The 22,434-nt window shown below is 32.7% G+C and overlaps 1 protein-coding gene across 1 annotated transcript in view; it reads left to right on the top strand.

Moving 5' to 3' along the window:
- LOC129227982 (phospholipid-transporting ATPase IA-like) overlaps window positions 1–22,434 on the top strand; it is an 85,020-nt gene that overhangs the window by 34,838 nt on the left and 27,748 nt on the right. Inside the window, exons 7-20 of the mRNA XM_054862608.1 lie at window positions 805–857; window positions 937–1,023; window positions 1,462–1,509; window positions 3,028–3,118; window positions 3,384–3,448; window positions 4,161–4,250; window positions 4,462–4,544; window positions 6,311–6,416; window positions 6,663–6,740; window positions 6,864–6,974; window positions 7,556–7,630; window positions 8,640–8,762; window positions 10,030–10,108; window positions 10,910–10,971. Coding sequence (XP_054718583.1) covers window positions 805–857; window positions 937–1,023; window positions 1,462–1,509; window positions 3,028–3,118; window positions 3,384–3,448; window positions 4,161–4,250; window positions 4,462–4,544; window positions 6,311–6,416; window positions 6,663–6,740; window positions 6,864–6,974; window positions 7,556–7,630; window positions 8,640–8,762; window positions 10,030–10,108; window positions 10,910–10,971 — 1,151 coding nt within the window. The remainder of the gene's footprint in view (window positions 1–804; window positions 858–936; window positions 1,024–1,461; window positions 1,510–3,027; window positions 3,119–3,383; window positions 3,449–4,160; window positions 4,251–4,461; window positions 4,545–6,310; window positions 6,417–6,662; window positions 6,741–6,863; window positions 6,975–7,555; window positions 7,631–8,639; window positions 8,763–10,029; window positions 10,109–10,909; window positions 10,972–22,434) is intronic.

Below are 22,434 nucleotides of genomic sequence, written 5' to 3'. Positions count from 1 at the left end.
TCCTAGAAACGCAATTTTAAGCCTTCTTTAGTCTCGTCAAGGAGGTCATGGCATCCTTTTGGATCTTCGTTTCAATTTACTACCCGGGGCAAGAGTCCTGTTCTCCTACCTGATCTGAAACTGGGCAGTTCATTCAGGATTTTAATTAGAAAAAATTGCCGTAAAGGGGGAAAATTACTAAATTTTAGTTCCTCATTCATATATGTTTGACTCTCAAAGGAGTCGCAATTTTCCACTTTCTTGAAAATGAAAAAAACGAATGGAAAAAATGTCTTCAATGTTTAGGTCTATAAAAGCTTGGGGGGTAAACATTAGTGGCCGTCCTCGGTGCTCCTTTTAGAAGGCACCCTTTCATGCTTCAGGAGGGGCCTGATCCATGCCTGATTACCGGTTCTGTCACAAATTTTGCAACCAAATGAAGCATGTGTGTAAAGAGTAAATATTAATGGACAATGAGCCAACACAATGTTCCCAAACATTCTATTTTTCTTAAACTATGCTATATGCTGTCGGGAAATCGATACTTACTTTGACAATTGAGCATTTAAAATTCAGCATATTTATTCGACTTATTATAAGTTATCTTGTGAGAAAGTCTTGAGGAATTTTTCTTGATTATAAGAACTACATGATGCGCCCTGCGGCCGCCTCTTGCTTCGGCCGCCCTTGTGCGGTGCACACCTGCTACGATCGGCCCTGAGTTTGCATTGAATTTATTTACATTAATATTGAGAGGCAAAAACATTTAATTCATATTCTTGTATTCAAAATAAATTATCTGATGCAATTTAAAAAAAATTTCAGGTCTTAGGACACTATGCCTTGCAGTTGCCGACATATCACCAGAGGTTTATGAAGTAAAGTATTATTTTATGTTCATTTATATCCTCAAGATGCAGTTACGTTTTTTGACTAACTGTTTTTGATGTATTTCAGGAATGGAAGCATACTTATTATAAAGCCAGTACAGCTCTTCAATACAGAGAAAGAAAGATTCAGGATGCTGCTCAACTCATTGAAACTGTACGTATTTGTAGAACTTTCTAACTTGTCGGTTTTTCGCAAAGTAATAAGTAAGATTGTGAAATGACTCTTCAATAATTTATTTTGTTTGACTAAATATTTTTTTCATTTGTTTCATGGGTATAATAGTGTTTTTCAAGTTAATTTCTTTGAATGAAATTTTAAAATTTTGGATAAAATCATTACTTTTATCAATTAAAAAAAAGAATTATTTGAATTGTATTATGTTATCAATTCATTTGATCTAGCAACCGTTTGACATAACGACTCCAATAAGTGAAAAATAAAGCAAACACTCAGATTTATAAAGTGAGTTGACTGTACAGTGAAAGAAAATGTATTAGAAATATTTTTTGTTCATAATATTAATTTTTCAAGAACATATGTTTCTGTGTTTTATCTTTTGGATTGAGGTTTAGATTTTGGTTTTTGTTATAGAATTTAACTCTTCTTGGAGCTACTGCCATTGAAGATAAATTGCAGGAGGTAAATACTTTAATAATATTTTACTGATTATATATAAAGATTTTTTCTGCTGTTATTTAGTTTCTATTATTTTTGAATATGGTAAATAAGAGAAGAAAATAAAAGTATTGGGCAAATCGGGCAATTATCCATATATGTACATAGAATAATTAGTAGCAATTGCTAGAAGTAACTTTAGAAACTTATGTGCTAATAAATGTTTATGTTATTCAACGCATTGACGGGCAACATCAAAATAAGTGGAAATTCTGCCTCATGGATTCAAGTGCTGGCAGAGCCTCATCTTGTAATTAGTTGACTTGCTGTCTTTGTTCATCTGCAATTAAATTTCACTTATGTGCTACTAAGGTTAAGGGTAGATATATTCAACAAGGAGGAAAGAAAAGAATCAAGACTAGTAACATATACTAAAAACGTATTAATTCGTTTAAAAAAATTAACAAAGCAGAATTAACCTTTTGAAAATCTGCAAATATAAATGCTTCTATTTGTGATTTTGAAATCATTGTATTTGTTCTCAGGTTAGAGAGAAATTGAGTTTATTTTAACTATTTTATCTTGAATACTAGTTGATTATGGTTTTTTGTTGAAAATTATTTGTGTAGTCGGTGGGAATATCGAAACCTAACATTTTTTGACTGAAGCAACTCCCTTTTTTTTCCATTAGTACCATCTGCTGGGTTTCCTTGCAAAAATAAATGCTAAAACAAACTCACTTTCAAAATTAAATGTTTTAAATTATGGTTTGAAATACAAACATAATCTCCTTAACTCTTCATTGCATTTTCGGTTTCAATACTTTGCTATATGCTTCTTTTTACTTCCTTTTACAAAAAAGGAAGTATTGTATTTGCAAAAAAAAAATTTCACTCGAAAATCGACCTTAATTTCCATTTTACTCACCCCCGAATGAATATTGAGTTTTTTTTCTCCACTCGACCACATGTGGATAAGTGCCTAAGAACGTATAGACACGCGAAATATCCATAATGACAATTCCCAAGTTAATTACAATGAATTTTCTCGTGATGTCTGTATGTACGTATGTATGTATGTGCGTATGTATGTCGCATAACTCAAGAACGGAATGTACTAGAAAATTGAAATTTGGTACATAGACTCCTAGTGGTGTCTAGTTGTGCACCTCCCCTTTTGGTTGCATTCGGGTGTTTCTAAAGGGGTCTTTTGCCCCTTTTTGGGGGGAAATCATTGTTAATTTCGATGTTAACTCAAGTGATGTTATAATTTGGCGGACACTTGGCGATATATCGCCAGTCTTTTGGTCGCCAAGTTGGCGACAAATTTGGCGATTTTTTTTTTTTTTAAATCTGTTTCAATTTGGCCACTGTTGGTGATATTTAGAGAGTAGACTATTGAATCACATTAAAATTGCCAGTAATGGGGAAATGACATTAAATTGGAGTAAAAGGAAGTCATGTGATGCACACATCAGCTCGTTTTATTTTGTATTGCCCATCTTCTGGATGTATTTTCATTCATTTTTATGTATTTTCCTAGGGTGTTCCAGAAGCTATTTCTGACTTGCTAAAAGCAGATATAAAGTTCTGGGTTTTGACGGGTGATAAGCAAGAAACTGCAATAAATATTGGTAAATATTTGGCAATTGAAGCTGCTTGTGTTAAATTAAAAAGGCATTTTTTAGTAGTATTTGCATTTAGTAGTATGATATCCCTTCAAATCTCGACATTTCAACTCAAAACATGATTGTTCCTGATAATTATCATAATTATCTAAGAGAATTTAAAGTTTAGTTTTTTATTTAATTTATTTATTACTATTTTAAATTATTAGTTTTTTATCTATTTAATCATTTGAAGTTTAAAATATCGTAAAAAGAAATCTTTTATTTCCAGGCTATTCATGCAAACTCTTGACACAAACAATGGCTCTTCTTGTCATTAATGAAACTAGTTTAGACGTAAGTACTTTCTTTTTTTTTTTTTTTCTGCTTTTCTTCTATCTGTATTGTCCATTACTAAAGTCTGTATTTTGATGATCTAAAAAATACAGGAAAATGTCTGTAAAAATAAAACAATATTCTAGAAAACTTCAAATAAAAATAATAAAAAATCTAACAGGTAGACTAGTCTTAAACAATAGTTCTTGGCTATAAATAAATTGTGTTTGGAACAGTTGGTAGAATACATTTTCATTGAAGTAAATGTTTAATGCTAAAATAGTGAAAGTCTGAAGGAGAGAGGGATAATATATTGATTCCTGGCATGTTAAATGCTTACTTCATTAATTTTAATGTACCTCAAAACCGATACTTCATTACCCTAAATTAGTGTAGGGTAATGTTTTTTGGAAAAAAAAAATATATATATATATACATATATATTTCAAGCAAAATGCGCGTGAAATATTGTTCCTTTTGTGATAAAAGAATCATAATCACACGCAATGTGGGACACAAATGCCTATTTCTATGAAGCTCATCTCTTCATCTTAGATGAATCACAAAATATTTTTAAAAATCACAAATCTAAATACACCCTTGATCAGATGTTGATTTTAGCACTATTAGCTTTAGTATTTATGCAAATTTTGGTATTAATATAATATTTATGAGAAAGGTTTTTAAATTCATAGTTTACTTTCTTACATTGATAATTTTAAAATTAATATAGAATACAAGAGAAGCTATAGGAAGACACATTCATGATTTTGGTGACTTGTTAAGAAGAGAACATGATGTTGCTTTAATTATAGATGGAAAAGTAAGTTATATCTTTGAGTTCTTATGTTCTGAAATTATCTTTTTTCTTAAGCTTAATTTACAAATTTATTTTGTTAAGAGCATTAATGAAAGAAAGAAAAATTAATAAACTATTATGTTTTATGCCTACAATTTTCGAATTTTTTAGTGGTTTTTAAGGTATTAAGTTAAACCTTTAAAAGCAAAGTCTTCATTATTTGTTTACTTTACAGACATTGAAATATGCTTTATCATCTGATGTCAGAAGAGATTTTGTAGATATTGCTTTGTCATGTAAAAGTGTTATTTGTTGTAGGTAAGTTTTTATTTGTTCTTTTCAGACTGGTGCAATGCATATAACTGTTTTATCAATTAAAAATATTTGTAGTTTTAAGACCTTGAAAGAGCTTTTAAATGTACCAAATTACATTTATATATTTTTTAAAAGTTCTTTAAATGATACTGATCCATTGGTCCTGCATATTAATTCAAATATCAATATAGTTTTAATCAAAAATTTCTTGTTATTGTTCTTTTATGTATTTTCAATTATTTTTTGTATTTCAAATTGATGCTGTGTGGTTAAAAATATTTTTATTGCACAATTACATTAATAATTTGACAAGCAATATTTTTAATGTATGAAGCACTGCCCTACACTGTACTCCCGGAGTTTTTGGAACGATACTGGGGTTTTTACCTGCCATTGGAAAATAAAAAATTAATGTTGCATGAATTGATAATAAATCGAGGCATCCAGAAACAAAGGGATGTAAATGCCAAAACTAAAATTTTGTAGATAGCAAGTACAAGAAATTGATGGGACTCGTATTTAATTTGGAGCAAGAGATGGTTTTAGTAGTCCTGATAGGTTGCTGCTGAACAACATAATATATTAAAAATAAAAAAAATTGCAATGAAATCCTACATATGGTTTGAGCTTCACTCAAAATTTACTCAAAACTTTAAAAAATCCACTTACATCTCTGCTTCTCACTGCCTTAATTTTTAATAGATTGTCTTTATGTGCATATAAAATAGTCTCTCTGTTTGTATTGCCATCTGTCTATAGTGTATATACCAAGTATAATCCTAAGTAGTCAAAACATGTAATTTTGTATAAAAATGCATTTTCTGACAAATTTGTGCACTTCAGGCAGTGTTTTATAAACTAAATATATGAAGGAGTTTTTTATGCTGTATTTGATTTCTAAGCACTATTTAGTACATAGATCTTGAATTTATTGCTTTTCAGAAAAATATTTGTATAGTAATGAAAACATTGAAACTTTATGTGAAAAAAAAAGCATAAGTCAAGCAATTTTTGTCATTTTTATGTTTCTTTTATGCAAAATCTGTTTGAACCTTTTAAAATGCTGCTCTGCTTTTATTAATCCATGTAGCCAGGACTACAACAGCTATTCTTCAATCTTTTGCTATTGACAACCCTAATTTCTCTTACCTCAGGAAGAGTTTAAGATAGCCAATAGCTTATTTTTTTTTTAAATTTTTAAATGGTTACAAGATAATACTTTTCCTTCAAAAAATAACTATGAATCGGCCAGTCAGCAAAGAGAGCTTATAGAAAATAGTGTTTAAAGTGACTTTAAAATTTTTTGGTTATCTGTACAGCACTGCTTGTCACTTTGTTGGTTTATTTCAAAAACCTGCATAGTTAAAATTAATGCTGTAAAATGAAAACCAGTTAGTCATGGCATGACACCCCGAAGTCCCCCGCAGCTACCATTTGCACGGTTCATCCGAAATCAGTTAGTCACTGGAAGTGACTATTAATCAAACTGTTACATTTGACTAATTATAACTTGACTTATTCATATTTGTTTAAAGTGCAAACGGAACTTTTTCTTCATTTGTATTTAGTCAATAAATTGTTACTACAGTTTAAATTATAGTTGAGAGTAAACACCTCAAATTTACTTTTTTCCCCCTTTTTTAAATTGTTTAAATTTATTTATTACATTCATCGGATAAATTTTGTAATATTGTTTAGTAACTTTGTAATTTTATTTTTCTAACTGCATTCGTTACAGATCTAGTGTAATCAATGTAATAATTTTTCAGAGTGTCTCCTATTCAAAAGGCTGAAGTTGTTGAAATGGTACATTGTGCTACTAATACTGTAACTTTGGCCATAGGAGATGGTGCAAATGATGTTGCAATGATACAGGTGATTTGTTTCTAAGACCCTATTATTTAATTCTGAAATGCTTTGATCATTGCTGAATTCCAAAAAATATTACCCTTGGTGTCCTCTATCTATGTTTAGATTAGAAATTTATTAAGTTTATCTCTTCTTCCTCTTTGACAAAAATCTGATTCGTTTGTCAGTGTTATTTATTTAAATCTTTTTTAAAAGCTATGTATATTAAATAGTTGATACATAAAAATTGAAATATCTTTTAATCCGATGCAGGCCGCTCATGTTGGCATTGGTATCAGTGGATATGAAGGCTTGCAAGCAACTTGTGCTTCTGACTACTCTATAGCTCAGGTAAAAATTATTTTTCTGAACTTTGTTCCTTTTGATCTCATTAGATTTTAGTTTTTTGTAAATAGTTTTTATGCCCTCGGGCTTCCATGGAATATAATTGTTGTATTTTTTTCTCCTTTGCAGTTTCGCTTTTTGACGAGATTGTTACTTGTTCATGGTGCATGGAGTCATGCACGTTTATGCAAACTCATCTTGTATTCATTTCATAAAAACATCTGCTTGTATGTTATTGAGGTTAGTTTTGTATTTTCCTGTTATACAACTAGCATTAAATTAGTGAATAAGGTTATTGGTTATTAGGATTACTATTAAGGTACAAAGTAAACATTCTTTTGAGAACTTTTACAAGTAGCATGGTCATGAAAAATTTATTTGTTTATTTATTTTTAATACTGTGTAAACTTTATTTCAATACACAATTTAAAAGAAAATATTGGCAGGATTCTCTTTTTTCCCCCCTTACTTTTCCTTTTTTCCTCTTTTTTCCCTTGTTGACATTTAAGGTAAACACACCAGTAGTGGCCAGTGCTTCAGTCGTGACCACTTCAAGGTTTATATTTGAAAAAATAGGATTCCCGGTCTCCCAATGGATTCTAAAGGGCATCAAGTGTGCAGGAGGTATTACGTCCTGCACATTTGAATCCATTGGGAAAACCTGGGATCCTATTTTTTCAAACGTAAACCTTCAAGTGGTCATGACTGAAGCACTGGCCACTACTGGTGTGTTTACCTTAGTTAGCTATCAAAATGTTCGAGTTCTGTAATAGTCATTATTTAGTGTATGTAGATAATGGTATCGGTTTCCTTTCGTATAGCTGTGGTTTGCCATGGTCAGTGGCTGGTCTGGACAAACCCTTTTCGAACGGTGGACTATTGGCTTATATAATGTTGTGAGTATAAAATAGTTAAATAATAATCAATTTCCATCTTTTTAACATTTTACATGAAAACTTTCCTCCGTTAGTGACATTGTTTACTTCCTCTTCATGAACTGTTCTTTAAAAAGTTCTTAAAAATCTATTTTTTTTGTTTCCCCAAAAAATTGTTAACTATGTAAAGGTAAATTTACTTTTTTTGGATGTGAGTAATGAAACTATAAAAAAGTATTGTCAAAAATGTCAATGAAAAGTTAGTCAGCATTAAATCACCTATGTAAGTTTTATACAATAGGAAAAAGATAAATGATGCTTTTGAAAGAAGTTTATTTTTATTCACTTGCCATGGTGAATATGTTGGATAGTGTGGTTCAAAAATACGTGTTTAAAAAAAAAGTTTCTCCTAGAAACCGGGACACCCCTCAATATTTTTAGACTTGTGGATAGCAATATGCTGGAAGAATTTCAGCTTCCTATTTCAACTGAAAGAGGGTGCTCAACCCCCTCCCCAAAACTTCAATAGCATGGGGAGAGGTTTAAAAAAAATACATCGAACTGAAAAAACATTGCTACATATTATAATATACACTAGAAATATGCATATACATAGCAATAAAACAATTATTTACAAAAAAAAAAAACAGCTGCGAAAATTAAATATTCCTCAGTTTGTAGAATTTTCTATGATAATGGCTAAGGTTAAATGAAGGGATCATTGAGCACCATCTTAAAATTTGAGTAAGAAACTAAAACTTTTACAGCATAATACTTTTAGTAAGTGTAAAAAAAAATAGGGGGTGTCCTGGACTATAGCTAAAAAAAACGTTTTTTTGAACCACCCTAATGTTGAAGGATCCATTTGACGCTTGAAAAAGGCTCAAAACAGATCCTAATAATGTACTGAAAATGATTTTTAAATGCATGTACAGTGTCTTAAGTGAAAGTTCTTGTTTCTACCTTTGAGTTGTTTGTTTTTAATGCTACAGCTGCTTTAAATGATCTCTTTTCATTGAAATTCTTCTAGATATTTACAGCTGCCCCGCCGTTGGCCATAGGTTTGTTTGACCGTACTTGCAGCGCAGAAACTAGGCTGAAATTCCCTGCCTTATACAAAACTTCTCAGACATCTGAATTTTTCAATGTTCATGTAAGTAGATAAATCTTTTGCTGTTATTTATCACTAGAGATGTATTCACATTCGCTTATGCAAAGGTATGTATATACAGTAAAACCCCTCCAATATGAACACGAATGGGACAATTTTTTTTGTCCACAATAGAGGGGTGTCTGCAGGACAGGGGTTTAATAATGCTATTTGCCTTCGAATCGGGGAATTAAAAATTGTTCGCGTAACAAGGGTGTCCGTTAGGAGAGGTTTTACTGTATATCCATATTAATAAAATATATGTGTGTACGGCATGAGACCCCAATCTCGGAATCTCAAAATCCGGAAGACCCGAAAACCGGACTTTTCTTTTCCATTATAAAAGTTCAAAATTTTTAATGTTCGGCAATTTCTTGTTGAAAACACAGTACTTTCAGTTCAGCCTTTTTAAAGCATTTTCTCAATGCCATTGTGCTGTGTAAATAAGCGTTTTTTTTTTTTTTTTTTTTTTTTTTTTTTTTTTTTTTTTTTTTTTTTTTTTTTTTTGCTGTAATTGTGCAGCAATCTTTTCACATCCATTTTTGTTTAACAATAATTCTTTTTTTCTTCTCATAAGCATGCAGTACAAAGTTTATTGAACAAAAGTACCAAGTTATTTTTATTTAAAATATGAGTTATTTATTGTATCGATTGGCACATGGCAAAGTAACAAAAAGGAACTACCACGGACTATATGCTGCTGCAAATTATATCCGACTTTTGTTTTAGATAATGAAGCAAACTTTCATTCAGAATCATCAAAAAGTAAAAGAAATTTTGGGCGAATATTAGAGAAACCAGGAAAGCATGACAAATACTACACGACAGGAGAGCTTTCACTTCTTTTTGAGTCAGAATACAAAATCCGGAAAATTCCAAAATTCGTAATGTTAGAGGTCCCGAGCATTCTGGATTTGCGGTCCCATTCTGTATATTTATATATGTATATTCCCTATACAAATCCAGTTTATGTGTGATATGCACCATTCTATTGTAGTTTTCAAGATTAAATTTGAAGCATTTGATCATCCACTACCAAAATCAAGCTTATAAATTACATTTAAGCAATCAAAACTTGATAGTTTGTTGTCCTAAAATTTTCCTGAAAGTTCATCACAATTGTGTCCTAAAATTTTTGAAATCACCACTCCAACCCCTGTAAATATGAGACTAATTATTCCTTAAAATAGAGAAACAGTATTGATTGGGCCAACCAACATATGTAATGTCAAACATAAAAGTTAATTTTATGAATTGTTTCTTTATACAGGTTTTTTGGATATGGATATTTGATTCCATAGCCCATTCTATGCTGCTGTTTTGGCTTACATATTTAAGTATAGATCATGGTAAGTTGAACTTTTAAATATGCTTTAAAAAGAATTATTTATTTATTTTCCCTCCTAATATCTACTGTTGATATGCTTTGCTTTTATTTCTCTTTAAAATATTTACGTTACCATAATAGCTCTTAATGCAGCTTAGAGATTAAAGGTACGCACCCACAGATATATTTGTGTGTATGTAATATTCACCCTAAGCTTTGATGCATTGAACTAAGCTTTGATATTTTATATAGTTCAGTATGTAATGTTTATAAATATATGCATGTATACATGCATGTTTGATTAATTTTACTGTCATACCTCAGACTCTACATTAATTTTAACAAATATGAAAATTTTGATTTCTAGAAACTCATCTCTTAGTTTATGTACAGAGATGTAAATTTCAAAAAAAATTTTTATCAACTGATCATTTTTAAATTCAAACAATGTTAAAATGTTTGTTAAAATTCCAATAGTATAGATAAACTAATATTTTTACTCTACTTCATTAAAGACAAAAGTTAGACTGATTTCTAAATCTCTTGTATGATGTGATTAGTTGTGCAAAGATTTTTTTCTTCCCTGCTATTGCATGAGTTCTGAAACTTGAAAACTTTGTATATATATTTTGTATGTCTTTTTATTTTATTTACATCAAATAAATGTATAATTTGGAAAAAATTAGGGGGGTAGATAAAGCATTTCATGTGACTCAAAACTTAAAATGTTTTGACAGTGTAGTTAGCAATGTTTTATGTAACTATATAAATAAATTAGTATATTTATGGTGTGTGTGTGTGTTTTTTTTTCTTTTTTTTCCAGATATTGTCTGGGCCAATGGTAAAGATGGTGGTTACCTCGTTTTTGGAAATATTGTATATACAGTGAGTAGTTTATCCTCTTTATTTCAGTGCATTCAATCAACATTTACTTTGTAAAAGGAATTTCAAATTTATTCAATCTAATATTTTGTTATCATTAAATATTTTTGCATCTAATAAGTGTATGTAATAGAGCAGTGCAGACTCCGAAGAGTTCCTATTTTTCCTACTTTTTAGATCTCTCTCCTTATTTTCCAACTTTTTCCTTTTTTTTTCCTACTTTTCTATCTTTAGTATAGCACTTCTAGTTGTGCATTTTTTCTTATTTTTACAATGCCGCACCGATAATTTTCTGCATGCTTCAATTTTCAAAAGCAAAAGAAACAAGCGAATCCTAAGTTTTTAATTCACTGACTACAGTAATTTCTGGAAGGAACACCGCGGCGTCTGCGTGTTTAAAAGTTAAATATTCGTAAGTGACGTTTATGTCGTTGCAGCGTTTATGATCAACCTTTCTTTTTTAACCGACGAAAAAACGGAGGAGGTTCTCAATTCGACACTTTTTTTTTTTTTAATGTATGACCACGCATAACTTTTTACAGAACAGTCTGATTTTGATAATTCTTTTTTTATTGGAAAGGGTGTACCCCGAAGGTGGTCCCATAAAAATTTTGAAAAAAAATCCTACCCTAAGGGTGGGAAAAGGGGGTTGATTTGTTGTTCACTCACAGATTTTTAATGTATGACCACACATAACTTTTTACAAAATAGTCCGATTTTGATAATTCTTTTTTTATTGGAAAGGTTATACCCTGAAGTTGGTCTCATATAAATTTGGCGAAAAAATTCCTACCCTAAGGGTGGGAAAAGGGGGAGATTTGTTGTTCACTCACAGATTTTTTTATATATGACCACACATAACTTTTTACAGAATAGTCCGATTTAGAATATTCTTTTTTTTATTGGAAAGGGTATAAGCCTGAAGTTGTTCCTATATAAATTTGAGGGAAAAAATCCTCCCCTAAGGGTGGGGAAAGGGGGGCAATTAGTAGTTCACTCTAAGATTTTTTGATGCTGAATTGGGTATAACAAAAAAAAAAAAAAAAAACCTCACGAAGAATGAGATGCAGACTTGTATGTCTCTCGTGTGTACTGTCTTGAGCAGGTAAACGACAGTATCTGCAGAAATGAGTTTTCGAGATATTTGAATTGTGCAGTGGATTCAGTACTATCAACTTTGAAATGTTGGAATTATATTTTTTTTTAGCGGAAACCAAATAAGTTAGTTTGTACAACAAAGCTAACGTACAAACAATGATGACAAAATGCAAAAAAAAAAAAAAAATCAAATTGCAGTTATAGCCCTTTACCTGCACACGGCAGTGTAGACCTCTCAATCTCTGGTACTTGTGATTAGGGTTAGTTTTCAGTGCCAGTCGTCAAACATTTTTTATATTCAGGATTTGTATGAAAAAATAGGGCGAAGTTTAGTGATGGTGACATACTATTTTTAACCGACGAAAAAACGGAGGAGGTTCTCAAGTCGACACATATATATATATTTTTTTTAAATGTATGACCACACATAACTTTTTACAGAATAGTCCGATTTTGAATATTCTTTTTTTATTAGAAAGGGTATAGCCTGAAGTAATTCCCCTATAAATTTGAGGGAAAAATTCCTACCCTAAGGGGGGGGGGAGAGGGGGTGATTAGTTGTTCACTCCAAGATTTTTTGATCCTGAGTTGGGTATTACAAAAAAAAAAAAAAAGCTCACAATGAATGAGCTTCAGACCTGTATGTCTCTTGTGTGTACTGCCGTGGGCAGGTAAGCGGCAGTATCTGCAGAAATGAGTTTTCGAGATATTTGAAGAAATGTGTGTTGGATTCAGTAGTACTAACAATAAGAAAATGTTGGAGTTATATATTTTTTTCAGCGGAAACCAAATAAGTTAGTTTGTACAACAAAGCTAACGTACAATAGATGACAAAATGCAAAAAAAAAAAAATGAAATGAAAAAAAAATGCAGTTACTGCCTTTGACCTGCCCACGGCAGTGTAGACCTCTCAATCTCTGGTATTTGTAATTAGGATTAGTTTTTTAACCGACGAAAAAACGGAGGAGGTTCTCAAGTCGACCCGTATATATAAGTTCTTTTTTCATGTATGACCAGGCATTACTTTTCACAGGTTCGTCCGATTTTGATAGTTCTTTTTTCATTGGAAAGAATTTTCCCAGAAGTTGTTCCCATATAAATTTGGAAAAAAATTTCCTATCCTAAAGGATGGAAAACAGGGGTGAGTTATTGTTCACTCACAGGTTTTTTACTTTTTTTCGTGTAAGACGACGCATAACTTTTACAGAATAGTCTGATTTCGATAGTTGTTTTTTTTATTGTAAAGAGTATACCTAGAATTTGGTCCCATGTAAATTTGATTGTAGCTTCTCATTCTCGAGTCTTTCCTCGCGCTGACCTAAACTCTTCTGTGAACGTGTTAATGTAATTCTCTTTCTGTTTGCTTCCAACCTTTTTTCTTTCTCATTAATAGATTCTTCTAAACATCTTTTCCTCATCCGAGCAGCATTTTTTGTAGGTCTACCCATGTTAGTATATAAAGCCTGCTTTTTTAAAATTATTTATGTAACACAACAGATACAGTGAAACCTGTGTAAGTTGACCACTTGCGGTGCAGTACTTTGGCGGTCAACTTAGACAGGTGGTCAACATATAAAGGGCGGGGTAATGTTTTTTTTTTGTTTGTTTGCTATTTCTTGCACCATGTATTCATTTTTTAAGGAATTCACCCTTACTCTTTCTGTTCAACTCCACTTACATTGTTTAACATTATTGAAAGTGAAACAATAATTAAAAATACTATTCAAATACTTTTGTTATTTTTCCCTTGTTTTTAACTATATTAGACACTATAGTCTCAGAAATTCCATATATGCCAGCTAATTTTCTCTGTCTTTCTCCATTTTCAATTGCTTTTAATATTTCTTACTTTTTATTGATCTCAAGTTCCGCTAACTTTCTTTTCGAAGCCTTTTTATGTAAAACTTATAGCACAAAGAGCAACAAGCTCGACTCTCCCAGTTTATAAAGGCAAAATTAAAATATTCTTTTATCTTTTAATCCCTTGCACCAGAAACATGTAACTTTACTCATTACTCATTAGCAGGCCCAGATCTGCATACCCACAGTGCGAAGGGCCCGCGTCCTTAAAAGGGCTGACGGTCCTAGAAATTGATAAAATAACAGGAAAAAAAAACTAGCATAAGGCTTATTCGCTTTTCAAATAAACACTGCTTACCACTAGGGAGGGGTCCTACCCAAAATGTATAGATCCAGGCTTGCTCTTTTTAGCAGAATTCCTGTGTTGCCACAACATATTGCAACTGAAAGAAAAGACTTTGAACTTTTCTACTGACACCCTATTTTCTTTGAACAGAGTACAAAAAGCTATCTCAAATAAAACAACAAATGAAAAACAAGTTTGGAGAATAAAGAGCAGCATAAGCTTTATTTTGCTGGTTTAGTTAGTAAAATGCTAGTATGTCATCAAAGCATTAAAAGCATTCTTTGAAAGGTAGCAAAAAAAAATATTATTATTATTATTATTATTATTATAAATAAATAAATAATAAAATAAAATAATATGCTGAAGAAAGTTTAAAAAAATAAAACCAAGTGGTCAACTTACAAAGGGTTTTTTACAATACTCCAGACCAAATTTGGCATACATTAGTGGTCAAGATAGACAGGTGGTCAAGATAGAGAGGTGGTCAAGTTACGGAGGTTTTCCTTCATTATATGAGATAGGGCTAATTCCGTTCCTGACAAAAGCGGTCAACATAGACAGGTGGTCAACTTACAAGGGTGGTCAACTTTACAGGTTTTACTGTAATTGTTAAAATACGATTATATATATATATATATATATATATATATGTTAATAGCTAAAGTAAGGTAGGTAGCTATTTTAAAAGTAATCAAAAATATAAGCATACAGATTATAGCCACATTAGTAGCTTATAGCCACAAAAATTATAAAATAAAAACTTTTTAACAAAAAAAAATTGAACCGCCGAAAAAACTGAAAAGCAAAAAATAGTAAACCATTTTAATTAAACCTTAATAACTAAGTTCTTAAACTGATGTAAGTATACCTAAGTATATATTTTTGTAATAATTTAGAGTTTTTAATTAACCTTAATAACTCAGTTCTTAAATTAATGTAAGTATACCTAAGTAGTTTTGAGTCGGTGCCAAACAATAAATAAACAAAGATCCCTAAATTACCTAAATTTAAAGAAATAACCAAATAAAATTAGCAATGTAATGTGAAATGTCCGGCGATAAACATAAATGTTTCAAAAAATGCTCCCTCCACACGCCATCATTAAATCATGAATACTAGTAGATCGTATACAACAAAAAATACCTCTCGTTGGAGCTTTGAAACCTTTGGGACCTCGCACGAGAGAGGCAAACAACCAGTGAGAAAAATCTTCAGGATCATGTATGCAATTTACGGCTACAGTTGTTATGCCATACTTACGCTGAATAATACTATGACCCACAAAACGATTTATTTGAGCTTTTAACAAGATGAGAAATCCTTCTTCAGTATGATGAACAATGATATAAACATTTTGACTGTTGTATATGAGGCAAAAGCTCAGTAGCAGCCAAATACTCGACACGTGCTTCTTCGAGACCACTCGACGACGTTCGGGTTTAACTTCGTGAACGCTCGGCATTTTCCGGCGAAGGGCGTGTCGCCATACGCCACCGCTGCGCCTCACGCTTTACAAAAATAATTAATTTGCTTGTTTGGCACCGACTCAAAACTGCTTAGGTATACTTACATTAATTTAAGAACTGAGTTATTAAGGTTAATTAAAAACTCTAAATTATTACAAAAATATATACTTAGGTATACTTACATCAGTTTAAGAACTTAGTTATTAAGGTTTAATTAAAATGGTTTATTATTTTTTGCTTTTCAGTTTTTTCGGCGGTTCAATTTTTTTGTTAAAAAGTTTTTATATCGCCCCGACTTCAGTCCTACTGTTTTAACAAAACAATAAAGAAACAGATACTGGCCCATTCTGATACAATTATATATATTATTTACCCCTCAATTAGTAGCTTTAATTAAAGTAAACGGCCGACTGTCCAAAAAGTGCGGGAAAAGCCGAATTTCCTATTTGCCAATTTTTTGTATAGTTGATTACAAGTGAAATGGAACTCTATTTAAACAGAAAGGCATGGGTGCAAGACCTTCCGTCTCAGGACGGATTTCCGTCTTGACAAAATTTCCGAGATGGTGGTCGGGACGGAAAGAAATTAAATGACTTTCTTTTAATTTTTAATGAAAAAAGAAAAATTGAGTGTTTGAAAAATATGCTTTAATATTGCTGGACCGTTCCATAACCACGAATTTACATCGACATTCTCTCGGTTTTCCGCCATGTGCTTGTTTTGTTTGCAACGTGCTTTTGGAGGAGTGGCTTTTCGGCTCGCGCCGTTTGACTTTTCTTAGGTATGGCTTTGTTATTTCCAACTCACTGCATTGCAGACCGAGGAGTTGCTCCCTATTCTCCCTGATTTTTCGAAGCAATGGGCTCTAATTGAAAATTTAGCCTTTTCTCATGCTATTTTCGATCATCCTTTCGTTTTTTTCATTTGTGGTTTTTTTTTTACAAACTTTACACGCATAAATGAAAATTATGTACGCTCTTAAAATGTCTTAAGAGTTGAATCTGCATCACCGATTGAGAGTGATTGCTGACAAGATGAAATATTTTCGCCACAGCAAAGGGCGTCCACATACCAGGTAAAACAGAAACTATCAAGGATTTTGAAGATTTTAATGAAAATGGGAATTTTGGAAATAATCGGGGGGGGGGGGGGGATTTCAAGCTGGTTGGAAACACCGATGGGCAAACCGTTCCTGCATTTTTGACAAAGACTTGAGGAATCACTAAATTCTAATGTCATTGAATCGAACACTCGCTAGAATGGAAATATGGGTGGGGGGGGGAGAGAAAGGAAAGGAGAAAAATAACGGCAGCACGAGTTTGCGAAAAAACGCTGCTCTTGCAAAGAGGGTAATCTGTTCGCAAATTAACCCACGATACTGAGGTCTTAAAACGTTGATATCTTGGACAATCTAAGGGGGGGGGGTGTTACTCACGGGTTACAGTATAAAATATCGAAGAACTGAATTGAAAATATTTTTGAAGCTAGGAGCGGTTCGATATTTCTCCACTGCAAACTCTTAAAAATTTAAAAGTCAAAAAGTTTTAGGCTGTCTCTAATGATGTAAAAGTGGGTTTTAAAAAAGAATCGGTAGACTGGAGTCTTAAAAACACTCATTTAGGCAATCTTTGGTGAATTTATGAGAGATGGTTTTGGTGTTCTAACATGAAAATATTTTGTAGCTGATGTATTAAAAACGATTTGAGGCTATACTTAAATGACTTAAGTTGAAGGGCATTTGCGACCCTCTCCCGAAAAGTGTTTGTAATTGAAGTCTTAAATCTTTTAGGCTGTCTTTGGCAATGTCAAGAGGGAGGGAGGGGGCTCTCTTTAGGCGAAATTCCGAAACTGGAGTCTTAAAAGTGCAACTTTGGACTGTCTTGGGGTTCTGGGTTCTCCTTTCCCAAAAAATATTCAAAGCTGAAGTATTCAGAACTCAGCTTTAGGTAATCTTTGGAAGACTTAAGAAGAGGGAATTTGAAGGCTTTCTCTCAATATGTTTTAGAATTTAAATTCTTAAATCTTCGGTGATGAAAAGGGGAAACCGCAAATTTAAGTAAAATTTAGTGAACTTAGAGGAAAGAGTTTAGGGGGGGGGGTCTCTCTCCCCGAAGTATTCAAATGCTATTTTGGCTATTTTTGAGTGAGTTAAGAGTTAGGGAATTCAGGGGTCTTTCTCGAAACATTTTCGAAATTTGAAGTCTTAAAACTTTGGGTTGTCTTTGGTGATGTGTGGAAGGGAGTTGCTCTCTCAATAGAAAAACGAGCTGATGTGTGCATCACATGACTTCCTTTTACTCCAATTTAATGTCATTTCCCCATTATTCGCTATTTTAATGTGATTCAATATTTATTCTCTAAATATCACCAACAATGGCCAAATTGAAACCAAAAAAAAAAAACTCCGCCAAATTTGTCGCCAAGTTGGCGACAAAACTTGGCGACCAAAAGACTGGCGATATATCGCCAAGTGTCCGACAAATTATAACGCCACTTGAGTTTACATCGAAATTAACAATGATTTTCCCCCAAAAAGGTGCAAAAGACCCCCTTAGGAACATCCGAAAGCAACCAAAAGGGGAGGTGCACAACTAGACCCCACTACGAGTCTATGTACCAAATTTCAACTTTCTAGGACATACCATTTTTGAGTTATGCGAGATACATACGCACATACACACATACGCACATACGCACATACATACAGACGTCACGAGAAAAGTCGTTGTAATTACCTCGGTGATGGTCAAAATGGATATTTCGCGTGTCTATACATTCTTAGGCACTTTTCCGCATGTGGTCGAATCGAAAAAAAAACTCAACATTCATTTGGGGGTGAGCAAAATGGAAATTAAGGGCGATTTTTGAGTGAAAATTTTTTCGCGAATACAATACTTCCTTTTTTGTAAAAGGAAGTAATAAATCTTAAACAAAAACTTACACTGCGTTTAGTAAACACAATGAGAGGGGGGGGGGTATTCCTCACCCCCAGTCCGAAATATTTTAGTTTCTGAAATTTTAAGAGCTTTGTTTTGGGCTATCTTTGGATGACTTAAGGGGGAAGGGTGTAGGAAGATTTTTTCAAAAAGTTTCCAGAATTAAAGTATTAAAATTTTTAGGCGGTCATAAGTCATGTTTATAGGTAAGAGGGGTACTATTCCTACAAAACAATTTAGAAACTGAAGCCTTAAAAATTGAAATTTAGGACATTTGTGGTGAACTCAGAGGAAGAGGTTCGGGAGTTCTCTTCCGAAAATTCTTTGATGCTGAAATATTTAAGGCGCCACTTTAGGCTATATTTGAGTGCCTTAAGAGGGATGCGATTCGGGAACCCTGCCTGGAGTTAGGATTCAGTTCCCCTATTTCTTTTTTTAATTAATGAATGTTGGAAAGGGTACCTTGTTTAAAAAATATATCTACTTCACTGAAGCGATTTTTTATTGCTAATTTCACTACCTGGTATCTTATAAAAGAGTTCTTTTTCAAAAAGACTGTGGGGGAATGGTGACAGTTCATTATCATTAGTCAGCCTTACCCTTCCCCCACCTTTCCTTCTTTTCAGGGTTGGCCGAATCAAACCCAATCGGGTTGGACCCAATGGGTTTTTTTGAAAAAACCCATTTAAAAAAACCCATTATTTAGCCCACTTTTGGGTTTTTTAAAATTTTGTGAGAAGTTTTTAAAAAAATTAATTAATTTAAATACTTTTACAATTTAAACTTCTTTTTTATTTGTTCTTCACCACAGACAATGAACACAAAAAATGAGTTTTGAGCTTTAATAGTATTTCTTAACTCTAATGTTCTTAATAACTTTTTTTCGAGTGTTTTTAACGATAACTGTATCTCAACAGTTGACACCAACAAGACACAAGCTATAGTACAGCTTGAGGACTTTGTATTTTCCAGGGATGACGTTTTACTTCATTTGAAAAAAATTAAAGAGACTAAGGCTCCGGGGCCAGATAATATTTATCCGAAAATTTTAGTTGAATGTGCAGAGGAATTAGCAGATGTAATCGCAAACATTTTCAATGCTTCTTATAATTCGGGGACAGTGCCAGAGGACTGGAAGCTGGCTAACATTACACCGCTCTTCAAGAAAGGGTCTAAAGGGAGTGCGGGAAATTATAGACCTGTGAGTCTAACTTCGGTGGTTTGCAAGATTTTTGAAACATTGATGAAAATTAAGATAGTAAATTTTCTAGAGACTAATAATCTATTGACTAGTTTTCAGTACGGTTTTAGGAAAGGTAAATCTTGTGCAACTAATTTATTACATTTCTATGACAAAGTTACCATGGCTTTGGACAATAAGAAGCCTGTAGATGTTGTTTACATTGATTTTCAAAAAGCTTTCGATAAGGTACCGCATGTTGCTCTACTTAGCAAATTAGCTGATATAGGAATAGGAGGGAAAACTTTCATTTGGGTAAAAAATTGGCTGACCGGAAGGAAACAAAGAGTAGTTGTAAGGGGAAATTATTCTAATTGGAGTGAGGTCTTAAGCGGGGTTCCTCAAGGATCAGTGTTAGGGCCTGTTTTGTTCATTGTCTTTATGAACGATATTCACAAAAATATTTCTGGGAACATGAACTGTTTTGCTGATGATGTCAAAGTTATGGGGACTGTAGAAAATGAAGAACAAGCAAATCAGCTGCAAGAGGATCTAGATCATATTACGGAGTGGGCTGATAAATGGGGTATGGCTGTTAATGTTGGGAAATGTCAAGTGCTACATTTAGGGCATGGAAATAAGTGTACAAGTTATTATTTGCAAGGTTCAGTCATTAGTCAGGCAGACAAAGTTACTGATCTGGGGGTCCTAATAAGTCAGGATTTAAAGTTTAGCCAACAGTGCAGCATTGCTAGCAACAAAGCCAATAAGATGCTTGGGTTTATCAATAGATCTATTTCAAATAAATCTAAAGAAGTTCTTCTGCCCTTATATAGAAGTTTGGTAAGACCCCATTTGGAGTATGCTGTTCAGTTTTGGTCTCCTTATCTTAAGAAAGACATTAATGTATTGGAAAGGGTTCAAAGGCGGGCTGCAAGGCTAATAAGTGGACTTTCCCACTTAGATTATGATTCCAGGCTTAGAAGGCTAAAAATGTACAGTCTTGAGCAAAGAAGAGACCGAGGGGACATGATTCAGCTGTTTAAATTTATTAAAACGAAAGATGTTACGGGGCTAAAGTTAAGCACTGAAAACAGGACAAGGGGTCATTGTTTTAAGCTATTTAAATCTCAGGCTAACATGGATATTAGGAAAAATTATTATTTTAGCAGGGTAGTGGAACCTTGGAACAGCTTACCGGAAGAGGTGGTAATGAGCAAAGGAGTAGACAGTTTTAAGAGGGCCATTGATCTTCACTGGGGATTGTAAATTGACTAGGACCAGTCTAGCTGGGCCCAGAGCCTGTTGCTGGCCGTCACTTTTGTATTTGTATTTGTATTAACGGCATTAAAAATATACTTCAAAGATTTTAAATAAATGTATTTAACTTTTTTCCTTAACTGGTCAATAAATAACTCAACTTATCTTGATCAAGTCCTGTCACGTCTGATTTTCTCAATATTTGTAGATTGTATAGAGGAAACTAATCTAGTTAAAAGGCTTTCATGTAAATTATTTTCTGCTAACCAACACGTCACAAATCTTGAATAAACACAAGGTATTTTTTTTAGAAATAAACAGATTTTTCAAACGGTCTACAGAAAACAGAACAGGTACAGTATTTTCATTATTTTACAAAAAAGTTTAATATTTCTTACCCTGTACACAGAAATAGAAAAACAGGCAACATAAAATTCAAAGAAATGTCTTGATTAAGCTGGAATTCAGTAAAAAGGGATTTAAACGACTTGAGGTTCTACAGTTGCATAACAAAATGCATATTTGCATAACAAAATGAAATACTATAAAGTAAAATGCAAAAAAAAAAAAAAAATGTAGTAATTAAAAACGAACAATAGATTTTATCACTCGAGAAGTAACTTTGCCTTAACTGTTGGTAATAATAAAAATTAAAAAAATCTGAAACTTTAACATTCTTGGGTTTTTTCGTCTTTTATACTTTTCTTCAGAAAACTCTGAATTTTAACTAGTTTTCCAGCTTTTTACCCGAAGATAATTTTTACACTTTGTCCATATACTTATGCTACAAGTACCCCACATTTTCCCTAAAAAAGATAAAAAAACCCACATTTCTTTTAAAAAAACCCAACTTTAGTTGGGGTTTTTTTTGGGGGGGTTTTATTTAAAAAAACCCAAAAAACCCTGGGTCCATGGTTTAAAAAAAAAAAAAACGGGTTTTTGCCAACCCTGCTTCTTTTCTAGTTTGTTGGCGCTACCTTGGGTAGACTTTCGAATCAGAACTGATATATGTTGCAAAAGTGAAAATCCTATGTCCTAAGCGATTTTATTGCTACAACAAAAATGTTTAGGATCGGCAAAAAACTAATGGTGGGGTGCTGCAAACGCTTTTACCCCTTACATTATCCAACATCGTCTAAAATTACGTTTTTGAAACTTCAATTTCGAAATATTGCCGAAGGAGGGTTCCTGAACTCCATCCCTTCAATAGTGCATTCAAAAAGCGTATAAACGTTATGAAATTTAAATTACAATTTCGTTTTTAAATCTTCGATTTCGGGAAAGCCCATAGCGTCCTCTCCCCCCCCCCCCCTCTTTCTTTAATATTTTTTGAAGGTTGTCCAATATTGTGATTTTGGGACTATCAGTTTGAAATAATTG

This window comes from Uloborus diversus, chromosome 8 (genome assembly GCF_026930045.1).
Source record: "Uloborus diversus isolate 005 chromosome 8, Udiv.v.3.1, whole genome shotgun sequence".
NCBI lineage: Eukaryota > Metazoa > Arthropoda > Arachnida > Araneae > Uloboridae > Uloborus > Uloborus diversus.
Note: the sequence above shows the minus strand (reverse complement) of the source record. Positions and strands in the feature narration are given on the sequence as shown.